Here is a 25,993-nt window from a genome sequence, read left to right as displayed (position 1 = left end):
GTTACGCAGCAGCAGTAGCAGCGGCAGCCCTGCCCCGCCTGATATATGACTGCCGGAGAACGCTTTTAATTGAAAACCAAAATGACTTTTGGCGCGGGAGCAGGATTTAATGCTAATCTAGGGCAGCGAAACTTCAGAGATTCATTGAAATTCTGCATAAAATTTAGTCTCCTTTTTGGCTCTCGAATATGTCAAAGTAAAATAAACAGACTCGTTATAATTATGCGCAGCTAAGACCCAGCCCCAGCCCCAGCCACAGCCTCAGACCTCTCCCAGCCTTATCTCCTGTCTCTCCCTCCTGCTGCAGGTGTTTGTCTCTCATTTTTTATCTTCAGCTGCAGCTGACTTCTCGCTGGCTGTGGCAAAAAATTCAATTAAGATCGTCGAGAACTTATTATTTTTATGATAATTAGCTTGACCACACGGCAAGGCAAGCGGTCAGCGGGACAAAGGCAGCTTAGCTGCAGCTACTCCAAAACTTTGCACCAAACAATGCCGCAACTTTGGGAGAGAGATGTGGCAGGCTTCAGCCCTTAATCAATTTATGCGCTCAAACAATAGTCGGCCACAGCTCGAGTTTCGGCTGCAGTCAGGCGATCCAGTTGCAGCTTCAGCCAAGGGTCTGGGCCCGTTGGTTCCCTCCCAACTCAGCTTTGATTGGCAGCTGGCAAACGAATCGATTGCAAGTTAATCGAGTGGCCTTAGCCTCAGCCAACGCTGCTCCAATGACACTTATAGACCAACTGAACTTTGTCTCAAACGCAACCTAAAAATGTCCCCAAACTTTAACGTTTTATAATAATTTTCCCTGTCTTATCTGTGGGAAAAGTTGCCCTGCGAAGCAACTAGGCAACTTTTTGGCATGATAATTTATTTAGAAAAAACACCAAAAAATTGCGCCAAAAATTGCAAATGATTTATCTAGGCTTGCGCCCCCTATCTGATGCAGTTTTAATTATTTTTTCCTGCGACATTTTCCTTTTCTTTGCTATTTTTAGGCAAAATTGTTTTTTCCCTGTAACTTTTGTGCAGCCGAATGTAATATTTTGATTCGCCGCTGCCGCTGCCGCTGACGCTGCCTGTGGCAAAAAGTTCGTTAAAATATTCATAATTACTTGGCGTGTGATGCGATGCCACTTCAGGCCTGCTGCCCAGAACTCCTGTCCCAGTTTTGGCCGGCTCTGTGCCGCACCCTCGACAAAACTTGCAAAAAGAAAACAGAAATTCCGCTACTTAATGAGCAAAGGATGGAGAAACTTTTGCACGAAAGTTTTGCCACCCAGGGCAACATTTAAAATAATTACGAATTTATTTAAGCTGCTTTATGGTGTACAAAAAATCATTTACAATAGATGCTCGAAGTCGTTGTCAAAGTTTTGCCTCAACAAAATTGATATATTTATGCTTATGTCATGGATGTGTCTACAAATTTGCTTGGTCGTAAAAATGTATTTGTGTTTGTTTTGTTTTCCTTTTTTTTTTACATTTTTAATGGGCTGCCAGGCAGACATAAAGGCAGCGTCTGCCGATGTCTGGAATATGTATTTATGATTTTTCTGTACACCCAAAGACGCAATTATCTTGGGCCACCCCTTTGCCACGTCAGCCATAACGGAGTCCAAGCTGAAGGCTGTGTAAAGCGCACACAAAGGACACGTTTCAGCTGCTGAAGCTGCGGGTTTAAAAGCAACAATAAAACCAGCAACTCCGACTGGAATTCAGAGTCGAACACAGAGCCAAAGCTGGACGCAGACTCCCTCCCGCCTGCCATTGTGTATTTGTGCGTAAAAGCCTTGTAAATAAGTTATACACGCGGGCAATGGAACAGGAACTGACACTGGAACTGTATTGTCATTCAATGGGAACAGAGCCTAACTCTTTGCTGTGGTCAGATGCGAGGTATTTGCCTTGAATTTGATGCTTTGTCTTTAATCTAATGGCATTTTTCAAGTCATGCAGCCAACACGCACTCTGACAGTTACTGGCCAAAAACAAACCAAACAAAAAAATGGTTTTATTTGCTGCCCATTAGGGTTCAAGTGTGAAATGGCAAAAAATCGACTGGAAATTCTGGCAACAAAAGCAAAAGTCATGCCGAAACTCATTTATAATTTAGAATATATTTATTTAGCACATGCAAAGGGTAGACGTGTGGGTTGACATCGGTTTGTGGGCGCCTGCTTTGCATGGAAATAGAAAATTACTGCCGCCTGCCCAGATCACACTCATTCAGAGAGGAGCACAGGCTTAGTGGTGGCTCAAATGAAATTTACACAAGTAGACCTAATTGTGAGAGAGTTTCCAAGGCAGGCAGTCGGCGTAGGCAATTGAAGTGAGCAATTAGCAGGCAGCTCGTCATATTGATTTGCAATTAAGCGCAGACTGAAACCCATAGGAATATATTTGTCTTTTTTCTTCTTTTTTGAGCGGCGTGGGTGCGCGGTTCTTTTCCATGCAATTCAACTTAATGATGCGCGAACTATTAAGCGCATTAAGAGCCATTTTTTGCCACTCTTTGTTCGAGCCTTAACCCTTGTGGCAGTGGCCATAAAAAGTGCTTACATTTATTACCTTTGACACGAGCCATTACATAATTGAACGCGAGAACAGAGCGAACACCTGGCGGCACACACGTGAGTGTCAGCGCGGAAATGAAATTAATATTTCTTTTGTTGTTGCCCAACTACTTATAAAGCTTTTAGCGGGGATCTTTGCTGCCTTCGTGGCCTGGGCTGAGCTGCTGTTTCATAATCGAATCTGAACACTCAGTCGCTGTGGGAGATAAGCAATTGAATTAGGCTAGAAGCTGGGCAGAGCAGTTAAAAATGTTTAAATTTCATTTAAAATACATCAAGCGGGGCATTGAGGGTGATGGCAAAGACAAAGCGCCAGCCAAACAGCCAGCAAATAAGCACAAAAACAGAGCAAGAGAGCCAGCAAGAGGGAGCTGCAGAGAGAGAGTTGACATATGACATTTAATTTAGTGTCTTTTGGGTATGTTTTGCCTTCGCCTCGTCCTGGTGCTGGGCACAATGCCAAAAGCATTTGCTCGCATTCATTAATTTTCATTTTCTCCCAAAAAAAAAACAGAAGAAAAGAGCCGAAATGTGACACAACGAACTGCGCATACCCTAGGCCACAATTTCCATCAATGCTGCAAAGTCGCAAGTTTATGGCAAAAAGTAAGGCGAATGCTTTGCTGAATGCTGTGTTTCAGTTGAGTGGCAGCTTTTTGTTCTGCCCATCCTGTGAGTGCAGTTCGCTGGCTAATAAAATATTTTATGCCGCAGCTTATCTGCCATATCAAAAGCATGAGTTTTGCAGCTGCGACACACACACAGGCACAGGCACAGTCGAGGCCCAGCGACAACGAATTATTAACAGACTGGCCCAACCCCCGCGCCGCCAGGCCAGATCCACACCTCAGCAGGGCCATTAGGCAGCGATACACAGCAAAGCCCAGGCTTCCCCCACAGCAACCCACTTTGGCAGCAAACATAAACAAAAACCAAGCAACAAAAAGTTGCCCAACACACACACACACACACACATTAGAGTTTATGAGTGCGGTGGGTGGGACGGTGGCATGTTCGTGGGGGTCGTGGAGCAACCTCGCTAATTCAGGCTCAGTTTTTGGTCAAGTGCAGCACGGCAAAAAATTCCATTTTGATGCCACGATAATAGCAACAACATGTGGCACCCTTTTACCCTCTCTCCTCTCGCTGTCCCCGCTGCATAGTTGACGCGCAAAGTGTTTTCCCTCTGGCAGCTGTTTTTTTTTTTTTTGTCTTTCTTGATGCTTTCAGCTGCTCGCACAAATGTCTCTCATGTTGCAGCAGAAATGTGCAATTAAATTCGCACTTTAAGGCCGTAAAACTTCACATTTATTCCATCTATTGACTTTGTGGCCTTTCGTGTTTGTGGATTATGGGCGGAAGGAAGGCGCTGCATTTGTTCAACTAATCCTTTAAGAGCATAAACGCAGAGCCGGACACTTTGGCATTGATTGTTAAAAAGGAATTTTTAAGCGGCATTTGTGTTTAGTTTTTATTTTTTTATTATTATTTATATCTGGCTTCAATTTGAATCACTTTGCTAATTGACTTTTGTGCATTTTGTTTGCCTGCAGGTGAGTGTCCATCGATGGCGCAGTTTTAATCTTGAATTATGACTAGATTTTGGGCAGGGAATTTGAAGCTTAAAGGATAGTAAATTGCGTGTAAAAAGCAGCAGCAAAAGGCTTCAATGGAAAATGCAATAATGCCTACTCATATTTATTTATACCTTTTCCACTCGTGCCTTTATGGAAGAGGCAGACAGCAGCCGTGGCAGTGACAGCTAAACAGTGCTCCTGTAGTTGCTGGCAAAGCCAATGCCATTGCATCATTTTATCCATCAATTTAATACCTTTTTGCAAATTGTTTGGCTCTTATTTTCAAGCATTTTGTGCTGCTCCTGGCTTGCTACAAAATGGCAATTGTATTAAGCGAGAGACACATAGAAGGAGACATTGTAACTGCCACATAGACACATCAAGTAATTGAATGCAGTTGCGACACGCGGCGACAAAGGGCGCCAAAGGGAGTGGAATGGAAGGATGCTCGAAGGCTGCTTGGCTCGTCCCAGCTGGATACCGTGGGGGGGTGCTTTGATTTTGAGCTCGTTCAATGCTATTAGCGCAAGTAAACGACATTTTGCCAGCGGATGGGGAGTGCAGGAGCTGTTCTGAAACGATTCCGTCTTGCTTTGACATGAGAGCATGAGGAATGCGTATGTGTAATGGATTTTTATATCATAAGATGAGACTCAAATTTGGAGCTCGAAGTACTCATCGAAAATTAACATAAATTCCCCACTTAATTGAGGCGAATTCATTACTGGGAACTTCTTTGCAGCTGCTGCTCCCTGGCATTGTCTCTGGCTCAAGTGCTTTGAGGCACTGTGTGGGGTTTGGCTGTGGGTTCTGTGTCAATAGATGCCATACATAGAAGGCAGTTTATTCGACACGAGAGAGAGAGAGAGAGAGAGAGGAGAAAGCAGAGTGGCAGCTGTAGGAGGAGTAGACTGAGTGAAGGATAGGGACAGTCATCGTCTACTTTGCATAGAATTGAAATTTGAAATTGGAAATTGGAAATTGAAAATCGCTTCTTGCCAACTGCTACGGAATGGAGGAGAGGCGAGCAGCTCTCTGTCTGTCTCTCTGCCTGATTGACAATGCATTGGATTTGCATTAAATAATCGAACTACGCGCTTCTGTTGCGCATTCTCTTCAGCCATTAAGTTGAGCAAATACGAGAAGAGAAAACCCACACCCACACCCACACCCACTGCCATCCAATCACGTCATACGTGGCACATTATCAAAACTTCTAGCTGGATTATTGTGCAATCGAGAATTTATCATTGTACAGTGGCTGCTGGCAGTTACCCAGCTCAAAGTTATCCATCGTAGGCTGCGCCCTGGGGTGCCATGGGGCCAAGTGGAATTGGAGTTTTGTTTTTTTTTTTAGTGGGTTATTTGTGCAATCGATTTTGTAGCTGCCGCTCTGTGTGCACTGTGGAGCCTACTGCCTGAACTTCTGTAAATTTCTGCACTCAAATCAAATTCAAATGCAAATGTTTTCTGCACATCATAATTCTGTTTTTACCCATCCAGTCAGCCAGGATCGGGGAGCCACAGTTGTTGCAGTTGCACTTGCAGTTGCAGTTCGAGTGGCTTTGAGTTTTGGGCTCTCTCTCTCTCTCTCTCTCTATGCATGTGCCATGAGTGGATATATTCAGAGTTTGAATAATTCATGCGTGGCAAATGCATAAGTCAGAGGCAAAAACCACAGGCACAGCTAGGCAAAAGTCAGCTGGAACAGCTGCCTGGCGTTTTCCATTTTATTCAGGAGCTTCAGACCCAATCAAACCAACAGCAAGCAGTTTAAGGAGCCAAAGCTTGAGGGCAACAAAATAAAAATACCGAGTTGAGTCAATAAGGACTCTGAAATTGGTCTGCCCCGGAGCCGCAATTGATGCAAAAATTCGACCTAAAATAGCAATCGATCTGATGTCGATCTGCCGCTGCTGTTGCTGCTTAATTGAAAGTTTTATTGCACTTTCCGGGCATACATCCGAGCGATGTCCCGATGCTAATGAATTTTTAATGTATTCCAATTGCATTGCGCATAAAAATTGCACAAGGACAGGTTCCGTTTGAAGCCTGAAAAGATTGTCCGTCAGTGTGTGTGTGTGTGTGTGGATTAATTAGCTGTCATTTATTCATTTATCGATTACATTGTCCGGCAGGTTCAAACATTAATCAGGCGCCAAACTTTCGAGCTCCGATATTGAGCCTAATTAAATAACAATGAAGTGGGAGCGGAAACAGCTGTTTTACAATATCAATTCCCGCACATAATGTGAACAAAATATGCCCTTGCTCAGTCCGGAATGCCCAGACCTCCCTTCCCAACAACCAATCAATCAATTGAAACATTCCGCAACTCGGCACATAATTAGTCAAAGGCATCTCGCTGTCATATTTTAGCTCCATGTATTTATTTATTTAATATATAACATATACACTTGTATATTTGTATCTCTATGCATTGATATAGTTTTAGGCAGCCAGCTGTTGTCCTCTTTTTTGGATACATTTCGCAATCGCAGCTGCTGTGCCGCCTGTCAGTTGCTTTTGATTTAAATTTATGACTGTCTTGTGTCCGCACAAGAAATATAATAGCTGTACAAGCAAATGGGCAGTGCAGAAAGGAACGCGACTGGGCAATGCTCTAGGGAGAACAAATGCAAAGCCTGATAAAACTAAAAAAAAATGAATAAAAATTATAAAAATAAAATAAAATACAAAGAAAATAAAGTAAAATCATAAGATTTCATTCACACATGTAGAAGTAGAAGATTTAAAAACGTTCTGTTTTTTAATTTTTTAATTTTTTTCGAATAAAAAAAAATTTTTTTTTTTTTTTTTAATTTTAAATTGAAGTTAACATTTTTTTTTTGCTTAATATTTTAAAGTTTTTTGTAATATTTGAAATATTTTAATGTTTGTTAATTTTAAAATTTAATTTTAAATACTTCAAAGGTTTTTTTAATGTTTAAACTTAAGTTAATAATTTTAAATATTTATTATAATATTTATTTAAAAATAGAGAGAGACGCCTGTCCATAATTTGTTTTTTTTAATGTTTAAACTTAAGTTAATAATTTTAAATATTTAAATTTTACTTAAAAATAGAGAGAGCGAGACGCCTGTCCATAAATTACTCTATTGATATGCCTTTCTGTACTCTTATAAGACACACAAATGCTCGTCTATGATGTCTCTAAAAAGTGTCCTTTCCTCTCCCTCCATCAACTAGCAGTTCTTACGCCACAAGGGCAAGAAAATCCCTTACTTTGCTGGACACTTGTGAGGTTTTTTGTGTTGCCGTCGATAAGATATACAAGAATTATGAGGCTGCAGTTAGTGTCTGAGTGTCGGCCCCACATAATGAATGGGCACGCCCGCAACGAGTGCTCCTAGCTTCATTTTAAATTCAGTACAAACTGCGGATGGAGCGCTGTAATTTGTGTGGATTTTAAATTCACTACAAACTAGGGATATGGCTAGTGAATTTTTATGAATTGACCCACAGCCAGGGGGGGGGAGCATCTTCAGCTCGTTCGCCATTTTCTAAGTGTGTCAACTTCCGGTGCAGCAGGGGCAGCAGGGGCAAGCAGCAGCCATAATCAATAAACCTGATGGCGAGTGGCAGTGGCGTGCACTTTTTACCACAGTTTATGTTAAACTATTAACAGGATACTCGGCTTCCGTAATGAAGCAGCTGCCGCCGTAGTCGTAGTCCTCGAAGCCCTCATCCTCGAACAAAAAGCGGGTCGCAGAAAATAGAGCAAGAAGGGAAAAAAGCAGCTGCATTGTTCACAGACACAGAGACACACAGAGGGGACAAAGGAGAGCAGAGAGGACTGGGGTGCGGTGTGCACATTGGTGCAATGTCCTGGGCTAGTGTGGTGGAAAATCGACACTCAATATTAGCACCGTTTATGAGCTATGAATGAGTTACGAGCCACGAGCCACGAGCCACGAGCAAGTGATGCGGCAACGTCGGCCGACTGCCTGGCAACCGCATTTCCTGTCTTGGCTCTCTCGCTCTCGCTGACCCACTTTGATGCCATGCCACTAGTGCAGCATAAAGTTCACACTTTGTTGATACTTTAAAGCTAAGACGCGACCTGCGAACAGTTTCATTTCCGCTGCGGCAGTAACCGAAAAATGTCAAGCACATTAATCATACTCCACAATGAGGAAGGAGCCTGTCTGCCCCTTTCCCACGATACTTGCCCCACATTAATTAACTCATAAATCTTTTGTGCATATCAAACGAGCAGAAATTGGCAGCGGGCGGGCATGGGTTCGAGGCCTCTGCCCTCATGTATAGGCAATTATTTCTGCTCAAATCACTCGACATAGGTGAGAGATAGACACAGGGAGGGAGCGACAGAGTGTTAGAAAGAGAGTGTGAGCAATTTGATTAATGTACGAGTGGCCGCACCTCTGAATTATTGACATGCCCTGGCAGCTGTCGGCATTGTTTTTTTCTTTTTCTCTTTTTTTTGCCCTTAGTTTTTCACTCTGGCTCTGCACTCACCCAACCATGTATCCAGCTATCCAGCTATCCATCTATCAGCATGGCTAAAAGTCATTTCAACAGCCAGTTCTGTGTGTTGAAAATCGAAACTGGGCTTCTATCAATTGTTGTCGTCCTGTCAGCGACGAGCGCTTGAAAGATGAAAGTGCCGCCCGGCAATTTATGAAAGTTTGTGGCAGCTTCGAGAGTGGATTTGCGCTGCAGGTGGAATATTTTGGCTTGTTATGGCGGCATAAATAAATATAATTGAAAATATAAGTGGGGCCAGCAGAAATTCTGTTTGAATTTTGGACTTAAAATGCATGAGTTCTGGCTTTAGAAATTCGTGAAAATCCTAACTATATTTAGCTGCAATTAAAAGCCAAGAAGCGGGCACATTTCATTGCTGAAATTTCTGCATTTCCCCGAGCATCCCTGAGTATATTTTGCTGCTGTTTTGTGCAAAAATGAAACTTAAATTTTGAAATTGCATTAAAAAAAAAAACCACGTCAGAACGCCAAATAATTTCTGCACGTAAATACTTGACAAATCGTGGTTCATCATGAGTTTATTTATTATGTATGCATATTTTCGGAATATTCAACGCTTGTTTTCGCTTTTGTAAGTGCACGAAAATGTTTCCTGTTCCTGGCAGTTCTCCCCGTTTTCTGAGCGTAATTGCTTCTTCTTCAAGCCCATTAAACTCCATCGGATATGTGATATGGAGGACGTAACATCAGCGGCAAGTAATAACTTTTTAGCTCTATGCACATTATGCTGGAATTAGATGACAGTCGCCCCAGCGAGCAGTGGAGGTGCCTGCAAAAATGTCGTCCGCCTTGATTTGATGTCGTGTCGAGCTGCTCCGGCTGCCTGTTCCATCACCATTTGCAGTTAGTGCATCATTTGTATGCATTAAAGATAAACACGGGGCCAACAACGCGACACATGCAGCGTGCAAGCTGTACCCGTAGAGGTGTACATTAAATTAGCGCCCTGGAATTTCGGCAGCTTCCGCAGGATTGCGGGTTCGTGGAGATGGAGACTTGGGTTCTGACTGCTCTTGGAAGTGCAAATGTTTTGTGGCTTTCGCATTGTGTGGCCGCACAACTAGTGTGTGGGTGTGGCATGTATGTCGCTGTCGCTGTCGCTGTGTGTGTCTCTATAGAGTACTTATCGTGATGATTATAATCAGAGAACAGCAAGCGAAAAGCAGCAGAGGCAGCAGAGTAGGGCCACTTGGATTCCTGGTAATGTTGTTTCTTGCTGCTGCTGCTGCTGGCGGCACTTTACGACGGCGACGGCGACGGCTTGGTGCACATCAAAGGCACCGCGTAATGAGCAGCGCACACGCTCACAGTGCCCGCAAGTTTCTGCCCCAACTCACACACCTCTCCAGCGTCTGCCAGCGCAAATTGACTTTGTCTGTGTGTTTTTGACACCTGCGGCAATTCGTTTCCCTGCCCAGCCCACGCCCACAGGCGGCTTTCGCATCAAAGATAATTTAAAGCGAACGCGAAACTAGTTCACGGGTACAGCGAGGCGTAGAGGGTGGTGCTAACCTACATATTTTTGCCTTGCCTTGCCTTGCCTTGCTGCTACTTTCGGGGCGTGTGTCAGGGGGCCGTGGATCACTATTTGCTTTTTGGCATGCTGCTACATAGCCGCAAGACCCAACATTCTTTAGTTTGTTAGTTGTAGAGGCAGGAGCAGCGGCAGAGGCAGCGTAGTTTCAGTTGCCCCGGAAAGTATGCCACGAATTTTAGCTGCGTGCATGAAAACAATTTCTCGAGAGCGCCTCAGTCTGTTGCCTTTGTGGATGGGCCAAAAGCTATGCAGGCTCCAGGCCCGTGTGGGATGCAGCTGCCTTAGACACAAATTACTCTTAGCATAATTGTTGATCAGCAGAAGTTTTTGCCTTTATGCTAAGGAGATATCAGTCGGCGGGGCCCCAGCATTTGCCGTGTGACATTTGCCATTAAATTTGCTTATTAAATTTACACCTCCGGCTGTATACTTTTGCAGCCCACTGTCTGCAACTTTGATGTACCACAAGCTCTCTCTTTTCTTTTTTTGTTTCCTATGCAAATGGGATTTCATAAACATAATTAACTTTGGGCCGGCTTGGAAGAGCTTTAACATTAGCCATTGGCTTGGCTTTTATTATGTTTATTTCAAGTTTGGGCCATAAAGCCGAGCGGCTCAGCGTTGGACACGTAAAAAATATCGAAGAAAATCTGGCACCTGCGGCAGCAATAGTTTATGCAACTTTTAGGCAGGATGAGACTGTGATAGAGAGGGCATAAAGTGACAGCGAAATGGGAGAAGAAAGTAGCCGAAAGTAGAGGGAAGCAGCAGTAGATAAGCAGCGGGGATAATGCAAGTGCCAAGTGCATGAAACTTGCCTTGAGTGGCCGCGTGGATCGGCTCACAAATTGAAGTCAACGGGCCATAAGTGAGATGCATTTCCCAGCACACAATCCATATTGTGAGGGCACCCAGCTGAGAGCTGTCACTGCAGCGGATTGTTCTGGGTTCTGGGTTACTGTGTGGCACTTGCTCTTTGTCTGCCTGTCTCTGCTCAAAGCTCAATTGGTTCAAGTGCAAAGTGCCACTGGCCCCATCCAACTCCTACAGAAAAGCAGTTGCTTCTGGCTTTGCTTACGCAGCTACCTCTCCCCACTTGCTGGCTGTCTGTTATTTGTGTGGCTTTGAAGCATATTAACCTACAGACAGCCAAAGAGACGCTGACTAATGATGCAGTTACGCCACACCGACACATGATCCATTGAATAATTGCCAGGGGAAGAAGCCACATAGATTGGAGCACAGGGGGATGAGGGGAGCCTCAATTAGAGTTCACAAAAAGCAGCGCAATTCACCTGGGCTCGGGCCAGAAACCCTTTTGCATAGCACTTAGAGCGAGTTACGAGTTCCATTTGGTGCTCCAGGGCCATGCTCCATGCTCCATGCTCCATGCACTGCCCTGCCCCTTGCTGCTCCTAAATACTCCGTTGAGTGCAGAAGGCAATAAATGCTAATATTTTATTTAAAACGCTGATGCTGAAAGCAAATGCACTTCATGTCCCCACCGAACCCACTTCTTCTTCTCTCTGTGGGCTAGCGAAAAAACGAGCTTTGTCTGGGCGAAGCACTTGAAATTAAATATTGCGCATACGCCACATTGTACCGGGTGCCAGAGCGCTGTGTATGCTGTGCACTTAACGCACATTTGCACATCATTTGGGTGGGACTACAGTGACTACTCTGACTCTGGTTCCATCTCTGCCTGTACCTTTTGCTCTCTTACTTTTCGCTGCCCAAAAGTTTTTGGTTGAGTTTTCTAGCTAATGCTTCAATGTTTCAGCTCATTTGCAACCCTTTGGGGCACATGCGAAGACTTCAAAAAACGTTCTTATATTTATGCAAAAATAATTTCCCAAATGCCACGCATATTTCGGCACATGCCGCATATTCATAACCTCAGTTGGCCAGTCAAGCCACAGGAGTGGAGTGGAGTGGAGTGGAGTTTGCCGCCCTGTTTTTTCCTCACGAATCAAGAATCTAATAAAACTTTTGGCAGCGCAGAGGCAGCAGCAGGAGCAATACATCTGCTTATTTGCTTATCATATGCAAATTTTCCTGTTTCAAGTTGAAGTTTTCTTAGTACGCGCAGACACAGGCACAGGCACACCTATACACACACACACACACACATACTTTATATAGCCAAAAAGAAAAAAACCCAAAGAATGTTTAACAAGCTACCTGAGGGCGCTCATGAGCAAAAGTTCAAATAACACACAGAAATGTTGCTGCTTTTACTTTTACGCTCAACGGGGACCTAAAAAAGGGGGGGTACACACACACACACACACACATACACACACACACACACATATATTTTGTATACAAAAATTACACACAAAACTGTGCCTGGTATTTTGGCTTAGCTCTTTTTTCGGGTGCCCCTCCTCTGCAGCTCCATCTACCTTTTGCCTTCTGCTTGATGACTCGCTGCTTTGATTATACAAGTTTCTGCCTATCCCCATACCTTTCCCTGTTGCTATCTCTATGCTGCCATCGATTTAGGCACCGCCTCTGGGCAACGCCTTTGCCTGCAGCTCTCTCTCTCTGTGTCTCTCCTTTGAGCGTGTTTACACAGCTAAATTATTATTAAAAGATCTTTGCACAACATGCTCGCAGCTCAATGAAATTTGCATAATTTAACGAAAAAGTGCAGTGTATGTGTATTAAATACCCTCAATCCACAGCAACTTTTAGAGCTGAGCTGCACACTCGATCTGCCATTGAAAGCCGCATCGAGACTGCAGTTGAGAGTCCCACAATTGGGGATTCTCCTTGGCAAACTTTTTGTTGGCATGTGCCGAAAAATGATAATTCAATTACCACGAACAGAGACACAAAAGCAATTACAACAACAATGCCCCCAAAAAAAAAAAAAAATGGCAGCTGCCATTGGGGGGGGGCGTGTTAATATATCAGCAACCGAAAAAAGTTGCCAAAAAGAAAACAGGGAAGGGTGTGCAGGGTGCAGGGTGGGGCAGCGCATGCAAAACAAATAACACGGAAATGAAAAACGAACTCAACTGGAAAATTGCAAGAGCAAGAGCAAAGCCGCCACCCACACAGACACACACACAGACAGACAGAGAACAAACGGAAGTTGACTCGCCAGGCTTGTTGCCGTCGACGCCGTTTCCGGCAGAGTATTTCCACTCGCTTGTTGTTGTTGTTGTTGCTGCCGCTGCCTACTAAAAAATTTACTGGCGCTTAAAACTGCCAAACAAAGAGAAAACAAGCAAGAAGGGGGGAAGGAGAAGCGAAAAGAATGACAGAAAAAAAAGAGCCAACTACAAGTAGCCCACAAAAGACGTGCAGCAAAAAGAATGACATCAAATATTTACCACGCTGAAAGGCATTTTCATTTGGGCTACAAAAAATCAAACAAAGGAAAACAAGCTCGAGACTCGTAGCCGCAGCTCATTACGAACAAATTGACGGGGAGAGCTAACAAATAGTTGCCGTTGCCGTTGCCCGTTTCATACAGTTTCCATTCAATATTTGCTGCAAAATGGAGCAAAAAAGAGAGGCAAAGGAGACACTTCAGTGGCAGCAAGAGCAGCCCGAAAACCACAGTTCTTCCCTCTCCAAAAGCCTCACTGCATTCTCATTTTTACGAGTGTTTTTTAATGCCACTTTTTCGGCTGCAGTTTGCTGCTGCTGCTGCTGCTGCTGGGTTGTGATTGAAATTGTAGCTGCTGCCACTGGACACGTCGAGTGCATTCATTCTCTACGACTCTCATTCTCTTTATGGCCCAAGTGCTGGTCAGTTATTTTCGATACTTATCCACACTGCAGCAAGGAGAGGAACTTGAGCAGTGCAGACCAACAAGTGATAATAAAAGTGGCAGCAAAACGAAGGGGGAGATGCCAGTGTCATATTGCAAAAGACAGAACCATCTTTATATATATATATATATAAATAAATCTATGAACTGCCAGCAATTACATAACAATTTGCTGTGTGCTGAAGTGCTTTTGGCTCGGGGTAAGAGGACTCTAATGCAGAGTCCGGAGTCCGGGGAGTGGACTTGTATCAGGTTTAGCCAGCAGCCAGCAGTAAGTACATTTCTAGCAGTCAAAATGAATGCAAAATGAAACATTTGTGTAATTAAAACGAGTTTCAGTTGTTTTTCCTAGCCGAAAGTTTTGGCCAAAACGAAAATGGGAGCTCCAATCATTTTACAGGCAAAAGTTGTTTGCCAGTTTACATTTTTCTGGACACGTCATCGTTGGGTTTTTATGTCTGTCTGTCTGTCTTTTTTGATTAATAAACAGTCAGCAAAATAATATTGCGCATACGCAGCGTGGACAGCCGCCCAGCCTAGAGACAGACCAAAGTTGTGGCCAAGAATGTGCGTGCGTAAATAATAAATAAATATAAATTGTACATATGGAAATGAAATGAAATGAAATAATCTGCCAACTAAGAGGCGCATAAATAGCCTACGAAATGACATTTATTTTTGGGGCATTTTTGTCGTTTGCTTTTCGTTAGTCGTTGTCCTGTCGCCCTGTCACCATATCATGTCCTTCCCCTCCGTATTTTTGTGGCCTTTATTATTATTATTGTGTGTGTGTGTGTGTGTGTGTGTGTGTGTTGCTGCTGCGGTCAAAGACACGTTTTTTGTGTCGCTAAATTATGCAAAGCACCAACTGTGATTTGATTTAGAATTTTTGATCAAATCAAGGCACAAATTACAAACAATTTACACATGAAATTAGCATAATTAATGCACGTAAATGGATAAATATTATTTGCCCAGCGGCTCCTCCTGCGCTCGCCCTTCAATAACTGTTCGAATATTCGTTTGGGGCACATCTCAAGTTACAGTAAAGTTTTCTGAAGACTTTGTGGCAAAATCTTTTGCACAAAAAACTTTTTGCCTGTGCAGACAAAAATGCGAATCTGAGCGAGAGAATTTCCAGCTCCGAAGAAAGTTTTTTAAAGTTTTAGGTTACACTTTTGGCCGCTTTGCCTTGAGTCGTCGAGCAGCAGCAAAACTGAAAGAGTTGTGTCATGAATTAAATATAAGCAAGATCAGTTTATTTTCATTGAGTGTGAACGGATTTGTATAGGAGCTACTAGCCACTGGATGGCACTTGAGCCAGAGTCAGAGGGGACGGAGTTTCAGGCACAATATTCTAATGGATCACATGGCGAGTACGTTTGCGACTTTGTCTCAATGAGTGTGAACAAAGTCAATAGTTGTGTTGTGGATTTTTGGGTATTTTTCTGTGTGCACCTCGACTAATTGGCCAATGAAATGGGGCCAATGGGCAGTGGGGAAGGACATTGAGCATAATGGTTTTGGTACTGCTGTACATGACAGCATTTTTATGCATAAAATGCAGAAGCGTTTGAATGTGAGGAGGGAGCTAGAGGGAGTGCTCCTCCAGACATTGTCCCCTTGGCAATTGAACAATGGCAAAAATGTTGAGCTCATGTGTGTCTGGCAGCAAAGAAAACGCAAAGAGCCAAAAGGATATGCAGCAACCAAGAACACGCAGAGACAGAGGGAACGGAGGGCCACATGCATTTGCCTCGCTTGGTGGATTGTGTCTTGAGTGTTTGAGCCAAAGATTAAATGGTGTTTATGGTCTGCAAGCCCAACAAAAAAAAAGGGAACACAAAGCCCCAAGACTTTTGACACTTTTGCTGAATTTACGACTTGCCACAGACCCAGCCCCGTGCCCCCTTTTGGCACTCTGTTTCCTTCGCACAATTGCAGCGCAAGAGTTTTTATGTTTTATGTTGAAATAATGCTAATGCCAGCACAACTACCGAACCGAAAACTTATTTTTGCATATTTATTTGAAATATTTTCGCAGGGTTGGACCTGGCCTAAGATGGGTAGCGTGCTCTTTGCAGCTGTATTCATAGCATTACACTTTGCCACCGGCGGCCTGGCCAACCCAGATGCAAAGCGCCTCTACGACGATTTGCTGAGCAACTACAATCGACTCATACGACCCGTGGGCAACAATTCGGATCGACTCACCGTTAAAATGGGTCTGCGACTATCACAGCTGATCGATGTGGTAAGTACAACCAATGTTCAACTACAGACTATATTTATGTTTAATAAAGAGAGAAGAAAGGATAAAAACCTGCACCCTTAAATGTATAATGAACCTGTTTAAAAAGTGCGTAAATAATACATAAATAAAGTAAGAGAGGCCATGGAGCAGAAATGAATATTTATTTATTTATTGCTTTCGATTCACACACCTAAATGTCTGCCAATCAAAATTAAAGTAGCGAATGTCAGTGGAGAAAATATATGATTGAAATTTGCATTCAACACTCCACAGACTGCGTTCAACTTCTATTAAAAAAAAAACGGAGGATAAGAAGCGATAGGGAATATTTATTTTAGAAGATCTTCCCAAAAATGACATAAACACTACAAATTAAAGCACCGACAGCTGTGGCAAATGATAAGTCGAGAAACTTCATGAAATATTCAATTAAAAATCGCCAGGAATTTTACAATAATTTCAAATGTAGCAGAGCTGAACAGCAGCTTAAATTTACACACCTAAATGTCTGTTTATCTTCTTAAAACTTACATAAATAAATCACCAGCAAACCATGCCTAATGATTGATAGACAAAAATGAATAATTGAAGTGAGCAAAAGCTTAGCCACAGCTTTCCCCACTGATCCCCAGAAGCCTGCTGCTAATATTTACTGCAAAACTCACTTTAATTTGTTGTTAATGATGGCCTCAAGTTGAGCCAATCATTTGTTTGCCAACAACAACTGGCAGGCAGGCAGCAGCTTATCAAATGACAATCATAACAGATTAATTCGCTAAAGCCCCGGCACGCCGATGAGCGGCCAATGGGATTTGGTATAAGCCAGAGCCAAACAATCGGCGACGTAATTAATAACTGTTTACCGAGCGATTAAAAATGGCAAACAAAAACTAAGCCAGAGCCAGCGCTCTCCCTTTTCCGCATTCATTATTGTTTGCACAGCAAATCAATGGGCTTTTGCCGCTGCCGCTTCTTGATTAACTAGGCAAGCAGTGTAGATTGCAAGCAGTGTCGATTGCAAGCAGTAGAAATTGTGCCGCAGCTTAAAGTTGCAGCTGTACCAGATCGCCTGCACAATCTTCTGCTCGGTTTGGCTGCACACGACAGCCGGAAATGGGAAACCGGGCTAACAGTTACGTGCTGTTGGCCACACTGTAATAGTAGATCCCCCCTCCCCTCTCTGCGCTCCCTTGCCTTTTTTTTGCTGTTATAAATCACGCGCTAAGCACCAGCAGACCAAACCAGACCACTAAGCGGCATGCCAGCAGCAGTCAGATGCAGAAATAGTCATGGAAAATGCACACTGGGCTGGGATAAGTTTTAGATTAAATTCTAAAAATACTTTAAATATATTTTTTAATATATTTCATGCCTAATGCAGTGCCCCAAAATGAATTCTTCGTCTTATGGTATTTAATTGCAAGTATTTACCAAACTATTTCTTTAATTTCTTAGCTGATCCTAACAATTAATAAAAAATTAATAATTGCATTTTCATTATCTCACTGTGGCATTTAATACTTCACTTCGTGCAGCAGACTCTGCGATTTTTATGGCATTAAAATGATAATAATTATTCTTTTGTTTTCTGTAATTTATTTTACAATTTTTTCTGCCTTTCATTTAATCACTTTTCAGCCCAAAGTAAAGCTTTATTTTATAATCGTTGAGGAGCGCTGAAATTTGCATTCAATTTAATGTTGAATCTCCTGCAAGACTTCCACTTTGAGCGCTTGCCGCTTTGTGTGTGTTTCGCTTTCATGCCACTGTCGATTGTGTACTGTGGCATTTGGGCATCTGGCATAAGGTGCTTATATCGAAATTGCTTTTCCCCTGTGTGTGTGTGTGTTACTGTACAGAAGTAACATACTGCCTGCCCTGCCCTGCCCCTCTGTGCTTGAGACTGGCTTGAAATATTCGCAGAATTTCTCTTATTGCAATAGTCCACTGTGTAGTGTAGTTCACGTTCCTTTCTCCCTCTTCTCCAGCGCCAGCTCCAGCTCTCTGTTCTCTTTTTTTATTCTTTCTTTCTTGCTTTACGCTCTTTCCTGTGGCTGCTGGAGGGTAACACACGTGTTGCCTGCCCTTTTCCTTATTGGCATACAATTGCTTGTAAATTCTCCACACAGAAATCAGTGCCTGGTTGTTGTTGTAGTTGTTGTAGTGGAAATTGCAATCAACTGTCAGAGAGTGAGTGGAAGAGGGAGAGGCAGAGAGTGGTATGTGAACATGACCAACAACATCAAGTCTGAAATGCGTTTTCGGCCATAGAATTTGTAATTTTGCAATTTTCCATGTGCCTGGCCACAGCCTCTCAGCCTCTCAGCCTCAGAGCCTTTTGATCCATGGCTGCTGGGTACCTTGGGCTTATTAGTTGCATAACTGCTGCCCAGCCAGGTGACACATTTTGTGGCCAGGTCCTGCCCTACGAGACGCATTCAAATGCCAAATGCTGCACATTTTCCAAGCCTGTTAATTGCATGCCTGCTCATAAATTTTAAATATTAGTCAGGGGTGCGGCGGGGTGTGTGCAATATCCATGGAATGGAATCGAAACCTAAATTGAGTCCTTGACTTGGGCCCTTTGCCATTATTTGTTAGGAGCTTTGTGTGCGTGTGTGTGTCGGGGAAATTATATTCGAGTATTATTAACTTTGCTGCTGACTTTGGGTCTGAAGATTGGACTGCATTTAGGCGCAATTACAAACACAGTTACTGCGGGCAGTAATATCATTCGTGGGTTGGACATATTTTGGGGAGTGTTAATTATTGGATGCTTCAGATGTTGGCAGTAAATGCCACTCAGGAATTAAAGTCTAAAATTGGGAAGACAAATATCAACAGCAAAGTAATACAAACGTAAACAAATTGTATAAAACTTGCAGTTTGTCTCAATAAAAGTTCAATTCGATGCATTTACAATATTCAATGAAAGGTCAGACAATTATCTGCATGGCCCATAAATTCTTTTGGATTTTGATACTGCAAATGTTGAGTGAAATTCATCAAATTGCTAACAGTCTCCACGGAAAAGATTTGCGGGTGTAAAGGGAATACTTTGAGCATCTACAAAATATTTTTTCTCTCTCTGACCAAGAGACTCTGTTCATTGCCTGAACTTTTGCCATCTTATTTGTGCCTGATAATTGCACTTGCTGGAATGACTAACATTTTGTGACTAACACAAAATCATTTAGAGCAGCTTTTGCTGGAAATTAATTTACTGCTTTTTCAGGACGGCAACTGCAACACCTTTCAGGACGACACTTTGCCTTGGCTTTTTTGTATGACAAGTGGAAGGTGTAGATAGAGCCTGCTGCAAACTTTATTTACAGCCAGCAGGAAATTCGATTTAAATTGTAAACACACCCGAGTTGGAGCAGGGCAGTGTCCTCCTGCCACTTTATTCAAGTGGCCACAAACACACAGACAGACAGACAGACAGACACGGACAGACAGACAAACAGAATGCAAATCCAGTTGCAGGACGAATGCTTAAAGGTTGAGCAATTTAAATGCTGTATATCCTGCATCCTGTGTAGGGTAATGCAAGCCGACAGACGACGTTTCCTTTTGCTGCCGCCTCCCTTCAACGCTGCATAAGCGAGAGACAGACAAGAGAAGCAGAATTAACAGCAGCAATAACAGAGAGAACAACAGCAGCAACAACAGAGACGATAACAGCAACAGCAACAACAGAGACAACAACAGATGCAGCTACAGAGGCAAAAGCTGCAGTAAGGAAGCAACAACAACAGCAACAGGAATTAGGAAAGCAACACCAATTACTGTACCAGCTGCGTGTGTGTGTGTGTGTATGTGTTGGCGTGAAGTGCCTTAGGGCAGCCTCCACAGTGGAGGCTCTCCTGTCGCTGTCCCCTGATTGCAAATTTCTCAATTTCTTACGGGATAAGCTCTGAACTAACCACAGTGCCTCAGTGCCGCAGTGCCGTTGCTGTTGCTGTTGCCTGCACTGAATGCAGCGGATGCCACACATAAAGCATAAAGGATACGCGCGCAAAGCTTTGGCTCCGGCTTCGTCTTTTGCCTTTGGCTGCTTGTGCTGCTGCACATTTTAGCCCTTCCTTACGCTATTACCCAACGCTGTCATGCTCGTGCTCGTCCTAGTCGTTGCTGTCATTGTGCCCTGGCTCTTGGCTTTGTCGTTTTATTGCCGGTCTTCCGCCTCGCCCTCGCCCTAGCCCTTGCCTAATGACCCTAGCTCGGGGAGGGTACATGACCAAGAGCAAGACCCAGACTCAGTCCCAGTTCTGATCTGGTGAGCTGCTGAGCTGCTGAGACCCTGTCCTGTGCGCTGAGCGGGTGATTAGTAAATAGGATGGGCGCCCCCACAGTCCGTGGCTGGGAAAATCTATTTACACTGCGTGCCACGACATATTGTCTCTGCTGAGGTCTCTGAGGTTTTCCATTCAGTGGAAAAAGGAAGGAAGGCACAAAAATGCGTTACGACGCATCATTATCATTCTGTCGTTAATTACATTTTTCAACGCGTTAAGTGATTTATTCCGCAATTTTATCGTTTTCTAATTTTTCCCATTGAGCGGGAGCTCCCCACTTTCCTGCTCCTGCTGCTACTCCGCTTCCTGCTACAACTCCCAGCTCTTCCTACGTTTAATGAGTTTAGCTCTTGCTGCGTAAATTAATATGAAGTGGCAGACACAGCCAAGCGTGTGCCACAAAAGTAATGGGCGCCGCTTCCCCAGAGATGCCAGATATGTGCCTGTCGCCTACGACCGGGTATCCATTACCATGGGCGTGTCGGATCCTTCTGCGTGCCTTGGTGCATTCTGTGTGTGTGTGTGTATGTTCTTCCTTTGACGCCTGATGATATGCTTGAAATATTTATAGCTTCAGGTAGCTGACATTATAGGCATTAATTAATTATATCCGAAAGCAAGGTATCCCATTTGACATTTCAAACAATTGTAATGCAGAGAAATAAATGTATATAAAAAATAGGCACTTGAAGCTGCTGGAAGAGAGCGTTCTCTTTGGCATGTCTGGTAGAAAGAGAGCCAGTGTCGCCGATTCTGGAAGAGAGCGAGCGCTTGCCCATGTCTGGAAGAGAGCGCTTTTCCCCCGTGTCTGCTCGAGAGCTTTCTGGGCCCATGTCTGACGCAAGTTTTCATTAAATTCTCGGCTTACCGCAATGGCTGCTTAAACTTGATGCTTCTTTTAGCTGCTCTTAAACTTAATTGCAATGCAAAAAGACACAAGAGGGAGAGCGAGAGAGGAGCAGAAAGACTAAGCGAGCGGGGAGCAGGGGAGATTGTGTTCGCTGCACCACATAAATTGATTAAAACTCAATGATGCTTTAAGACGGCAGCCAAGACAACGACTCAAGCGACGAGACCAACTAAATCCCTCCGCGACCCACTTCTACGCCACACCAACACTGAAGCACTTTAAAATGCATTTGTTAAGCGACACGAACTGAGGGGCTGCGAACGATCCAACAGCAGGGGACTGGTACTGGGGAATGGTAGGAGCAGCACGGGGTCTGACACGGAGCAGCAGTTCAGTTCACTAAAACAACATTAGATCTGAGCATCTTTTCAATTTGATGATGGTCTCCCACCCACTTAATGCCACGCCCAACCCCGCATCAGACTGTATGCCACACTTGAGTTGCAATTGCTGCACAAGTGGCAACTGTCTGACTAAAATTAATGAAAATTCTTCTCTTGTCTAAAAAATGTTTTCTCTCTTTATTTGCAGAACTTGAAGAATCAAATTATGACCACCAATGTCTGGGTGGAGCAGGTAAGCTCAACATCACATAAATAAATAACAAAACGCTTTAAGATGATCTCTCTCTCTCTCTCTCTCGCTCTCTCTACCCGTATATAAATAAATATTTTATTCAACTGGAAATGGGTTTGCTCAACTGTGATTTTGGCTGCCGCCATCGAGCAACATGATTTTGCCATTTGCATGCCTCGCCGACGTCGAATGCGAAATAATTTTGACTGTGCCCAGCCAATTCCAACGCGCTCTCGCACCATGCCAAAAATGTCTAACTTCTGGCCAAGTGGCTGGCCAAGCACTGACTGGTTGACTCCAACCAGTCTCTCCCCCCACTCGAAATGTCCATTGGCTTTGCACTAATGCGCCGAGCAGCAGCGGCAGCAGAAAAAACAAAAGAGGAATATCAATTGGTCCGCCATCCCGAGATTTATCCGAGCTGCTTTTAAACACTCAGTGGCTGTGTTGGGCTGGGCTGGGCTCTGAGGGAAATGGCAAATGGGAGAGCTTTAAACTTTTCTGGTGTTTGCATAAAACATGCATATAAAATTCCTCGCCTCTCCACGCTGCCAAATTGCAGTCAATAGTGCGCACAGCTTATCCAAAGTATTTGGGTTTGAAAATCGACAGAGAACAGAGAAAGAGAATGGAAACAGGCACAAATGCGGCATTCCAAATTAGATATAAATTATGCATTCGCCATTGTTTGTTGCTGCTGCTGTTGCTGCTGTTAGATTTGTATTTTCAATTTGGCAAAGTGTGGCAGTGTGGATTTAAGGCTCATTATGAGCAGGCTTCATGGCTGCCTTTGTGTGTTCCGTAAAATAGTTTCGGCCTGGCAAAATCACTTCACACAAAGTTGAATGCTGCTTGGAATAGTAGAGTAGTAAAATGTTGTTCTATTATTTAGAGCACTTTCGGGCTTTCGCACTTGTGTGTACATCTATACAGGACACAGTTTATATTTTATTTAGCATTTATTTGTTGTATTAAGGAATATTTCATCTTCTTCTTTTGCGTTCTTCGAGAGAGAGCTTTCGGCAACGATCGTTGAAGCTTGGTTCTGCTCTCTTCCTGTTGTTCTCTTTTGTTCTGCGGTCGCTACTTGTCTCTCTTTCTCGCTGTTAATCGTTCTGTTATATGCTCTGTTAACGCCACAGACTCTGTTACTCTCTGTGGCTGCACACCATGTTAATCAATGAATTTTGTTAAACAGCAAAAATAAATTTTTCAGCATTATTCCATAATGAAAATACTTTCAAGAACACCTCGTAGCCTCAAATAATTCAGCTTCCTGCAGTGTTTGTTTTCGCATTTGGTTTCGTGGCACGCCACGCCCATTCATAAATGAGGCAACAGTCTGTCAATAAAGCCGCAAACGCTTGCGCACGTATGCATAAGCCTCCCTCCCCGCCATAAATGATTGAGTATGTTTGTGGCTGTGTGTCTGTGTGTCTGTGTGTCCAGCTGCCATACGGTTCTGGGCAACCGCAATTAAATGTGCAATGATGTATGTATTTAACTGCAACGTCCAGCAGAGCTCAGACGAAAACGAAAACACAATTCAATTTCGCTCATAATTATCGATTTCTGTGCACTTTGCCATCGTTTAATTCAATTAATTTATGTCGTCTTGAGTTCGAACACGAAAGTGTTTGGTAATATTATGGTAATAATATGATAATAAATAATAATAATATGGCACTCCGATTTCCGTTGCATTAGATTTCCTTGTGTCTGCCCACTTTTGATGTTTCATAACAAAGGAAAAATATAATTGCTGGAACGCATGTAATCACAATTAAAGACCCGATGTTCGTGTGTAATTCGGATCAATATTAAACACAGTTGGGAACGCCACTCCACAATTATATTTGCAATTATCGAGAATTTCATGCTTGGTCAGCCAACAAGCGTATCTGCCCCTCCCATACCCCTCTCTTAGTCCACAGTGTCATGAGTCCCGCCTGTCAGGCACAGGAGATAAATATTTAAGCGTACTCGTATGTTTTATTACATGGAATGGTATGTGGCAATCGATATACATAATTACAATGAAGAGAAAAAAAATGTACACATGTAATAAATGCAGTTTCGAGAGAAACGACTGTGGCGTACCTGAAAAGAGATTCATTAATTTGTTGGCATAAATATTTTCTATTCTGAGTATTCATTGGAGCCTCTTTTCTAACTAATAGAAACATATTTTATGTTTTTAATTTTACCATTTTTTACCATTACACTTGAGTTTATAACTTTTATTTCATGAGCTGCGAATATAAATCAACAAACTAAAATTAAGATCAGCTCAAAAACTCCTTTAAATATTTACTTTATGCATAATTTGTTGAAGAATTTGTGTACAACAAATATTTTCACAATTAAACTTGAACTTTCTACTTTAACTTTATTTCGCGCAAACATAAACCAACAAATAAAAACAAAGATCAGCTCAAAATTAGCCCAAAATATTAATTTTATGGAGCACTTGCTGTGGTCCTTACCTTAAATTTTGAACTGCTGCTCCGTATTCACACAACACACAAAAGGGAACTGCAAACATTGGGGACACAATTGTATTATGAGAATGTAATTGAATGCCAACAGCTTAGCGGCCAATGAATTAATTCATAATTAACGAAATTGAAAATTTGCAACAAAACACGAGAGTTAAATGCCCGGCACCGCAACATTCATGAAATATTCATGCAGAAAGAGAGAGAGAGAGAGGGAGAGAGAGAGAGAGAGAGCCACGCCCAACCCCTTAGATTTGTGTGGGATTTTCTTTTATTATTTTTCTATTATTCATTGCAATCAGGCATAAATAATTGCCACGCCGTTTGCTGTTATGGCCATTAGCATATTTGCCATTTTGCCATTTTGCCATTCTCCATTAGAAATTCTTGTTCCCCTTTGCTATTTTACATTTAAATTTTATATTTACAATTTCAGGAATGGAATGACTATAAATTGAAATGGAATCCCGACGATTACGGCGGCGTGGACACGCTGCATGTGCCCTCTGAGCATATATGGCTGCCGGATATTGTGCTCTATAACAAGTAAGTGCCAAACTAATTTTCGAACAGAGAGCCAACCCCACCCGAAGGCAGCTTCCTTGCTGGCTGGCTGGGCCATTTGCATAATTGGCCCGAATGGGGCGGGCGGGCAGGCATAAATCAAAGCAAACTGTTTCTTTGCGTCGGCCATTTATCAGCCGATGATTAACGTATTTTTATTTCAATGTAACTTGAGCATTGCGGCTTGCCGCGGCTCTCCAGCCTGGTGTGGCCCTCGGACCATGTATCTGGAGTAGGCTATTAGGCTGGCCTTTATTCTGCTGCTGTTTCTGTTTGTGGACGGTTTTGTTTTGCTATTCTTGCTTTAATTATTATAATTTGCCCTGTGTGGTATTCTGCTGCTTAAAATGGAGCCAAAGCAATGAAACTGGAAGAGATGAACCGTGGAATGGTAGATAAAATAAAGCAATAAACAAAGCAAAAAAGTGAAGTGAAACTCAGGCTGAATTTTGTGCTGATTAAAGTTTATATTAGCTTCAAAGAAAACTTATGTTTGGTAGCCGTAAATATAAAACTAATTTCTTGGTACACATTTTTGCCAACTATTTTGCAGTGGTTGCCCACTGTGTCTTCAGTTTGAGTGGCCAAAACACTTGAATTTTTCGTGGATGTGCCAAGCGGCCCAGGACCAGGACATCGGTCAGGCTATGGCTTTGGCTGCTGCTATTTGCTGTTGCTTTTGGCAGATCGGCTTACGCGCTTTATGTGCTTTTTATATACACACACTCATAGAGGGGAGGGGGGGGGGGGGGGGGGGGAGAGGGTGTGTGACATTTATCGGATGACCTCGTTCTTTTTTTTTTTTTTTTTTTCGCTTTTTCGGCTGGCTGTTGTCAAAATGGTCTTATTCTTCTATTGATATCAACTTATATGACTTTATCTCATCA

The 25,993-nt window shown here is 43.0% G+C and overlaps 1 protein-coding gene across 1 annotated transcript in view; it reads left to right on the top strand.

The window, feature by feature from the left end:
- LOC117585694 (acetylcholine receptor subunit alpha-like 1) overlaps positions 1 to 25,993 on the top strand; it is a 63,917-nt gene that overhangs the window by 28,048 nt on the left and 9,876 nt on the right. The window contains exons 4-6 of the mRNA XM_034275308.1: positions 16,051 to 16,260; positions 22,000 to 22,044; positions 24,979 to 25,088. Of these exons, the coding sequence (XP_034131199.1) occupies positions 16,069 to 16,260; positions 22,000 to 22,044; positions 24,979 to 25,088 (347 nt within the window). The 5' untranslated portion in view covers positions 16,051 to 16,068. The remainder of the gene's footprint in view (positions 1 to 16,050; positions 16,261 to 21,999; positions 22,045 to 24,978; positions 25,089 to 25,993) is intronic.

Source organism: Drosophila guanche, unplaced genomic scaffold (genome assembly GCF_900245975.1).
Source record: "Drosophila guanche unplaced genomic scaffold, DGUA_6, whole genome shotgun sequence".
Lineage (NCBI taxonomy): Eukaryota > Metazoa > Arthropoda > Insecta > Diptera > Drosophilidae > Drosophila > Drosophila guanche.
The sequence above is the reverse complement of the archived record's forward strand: the minus strand, read 5'-3'. Positions and strand labels throughout refer to the sequence as shown.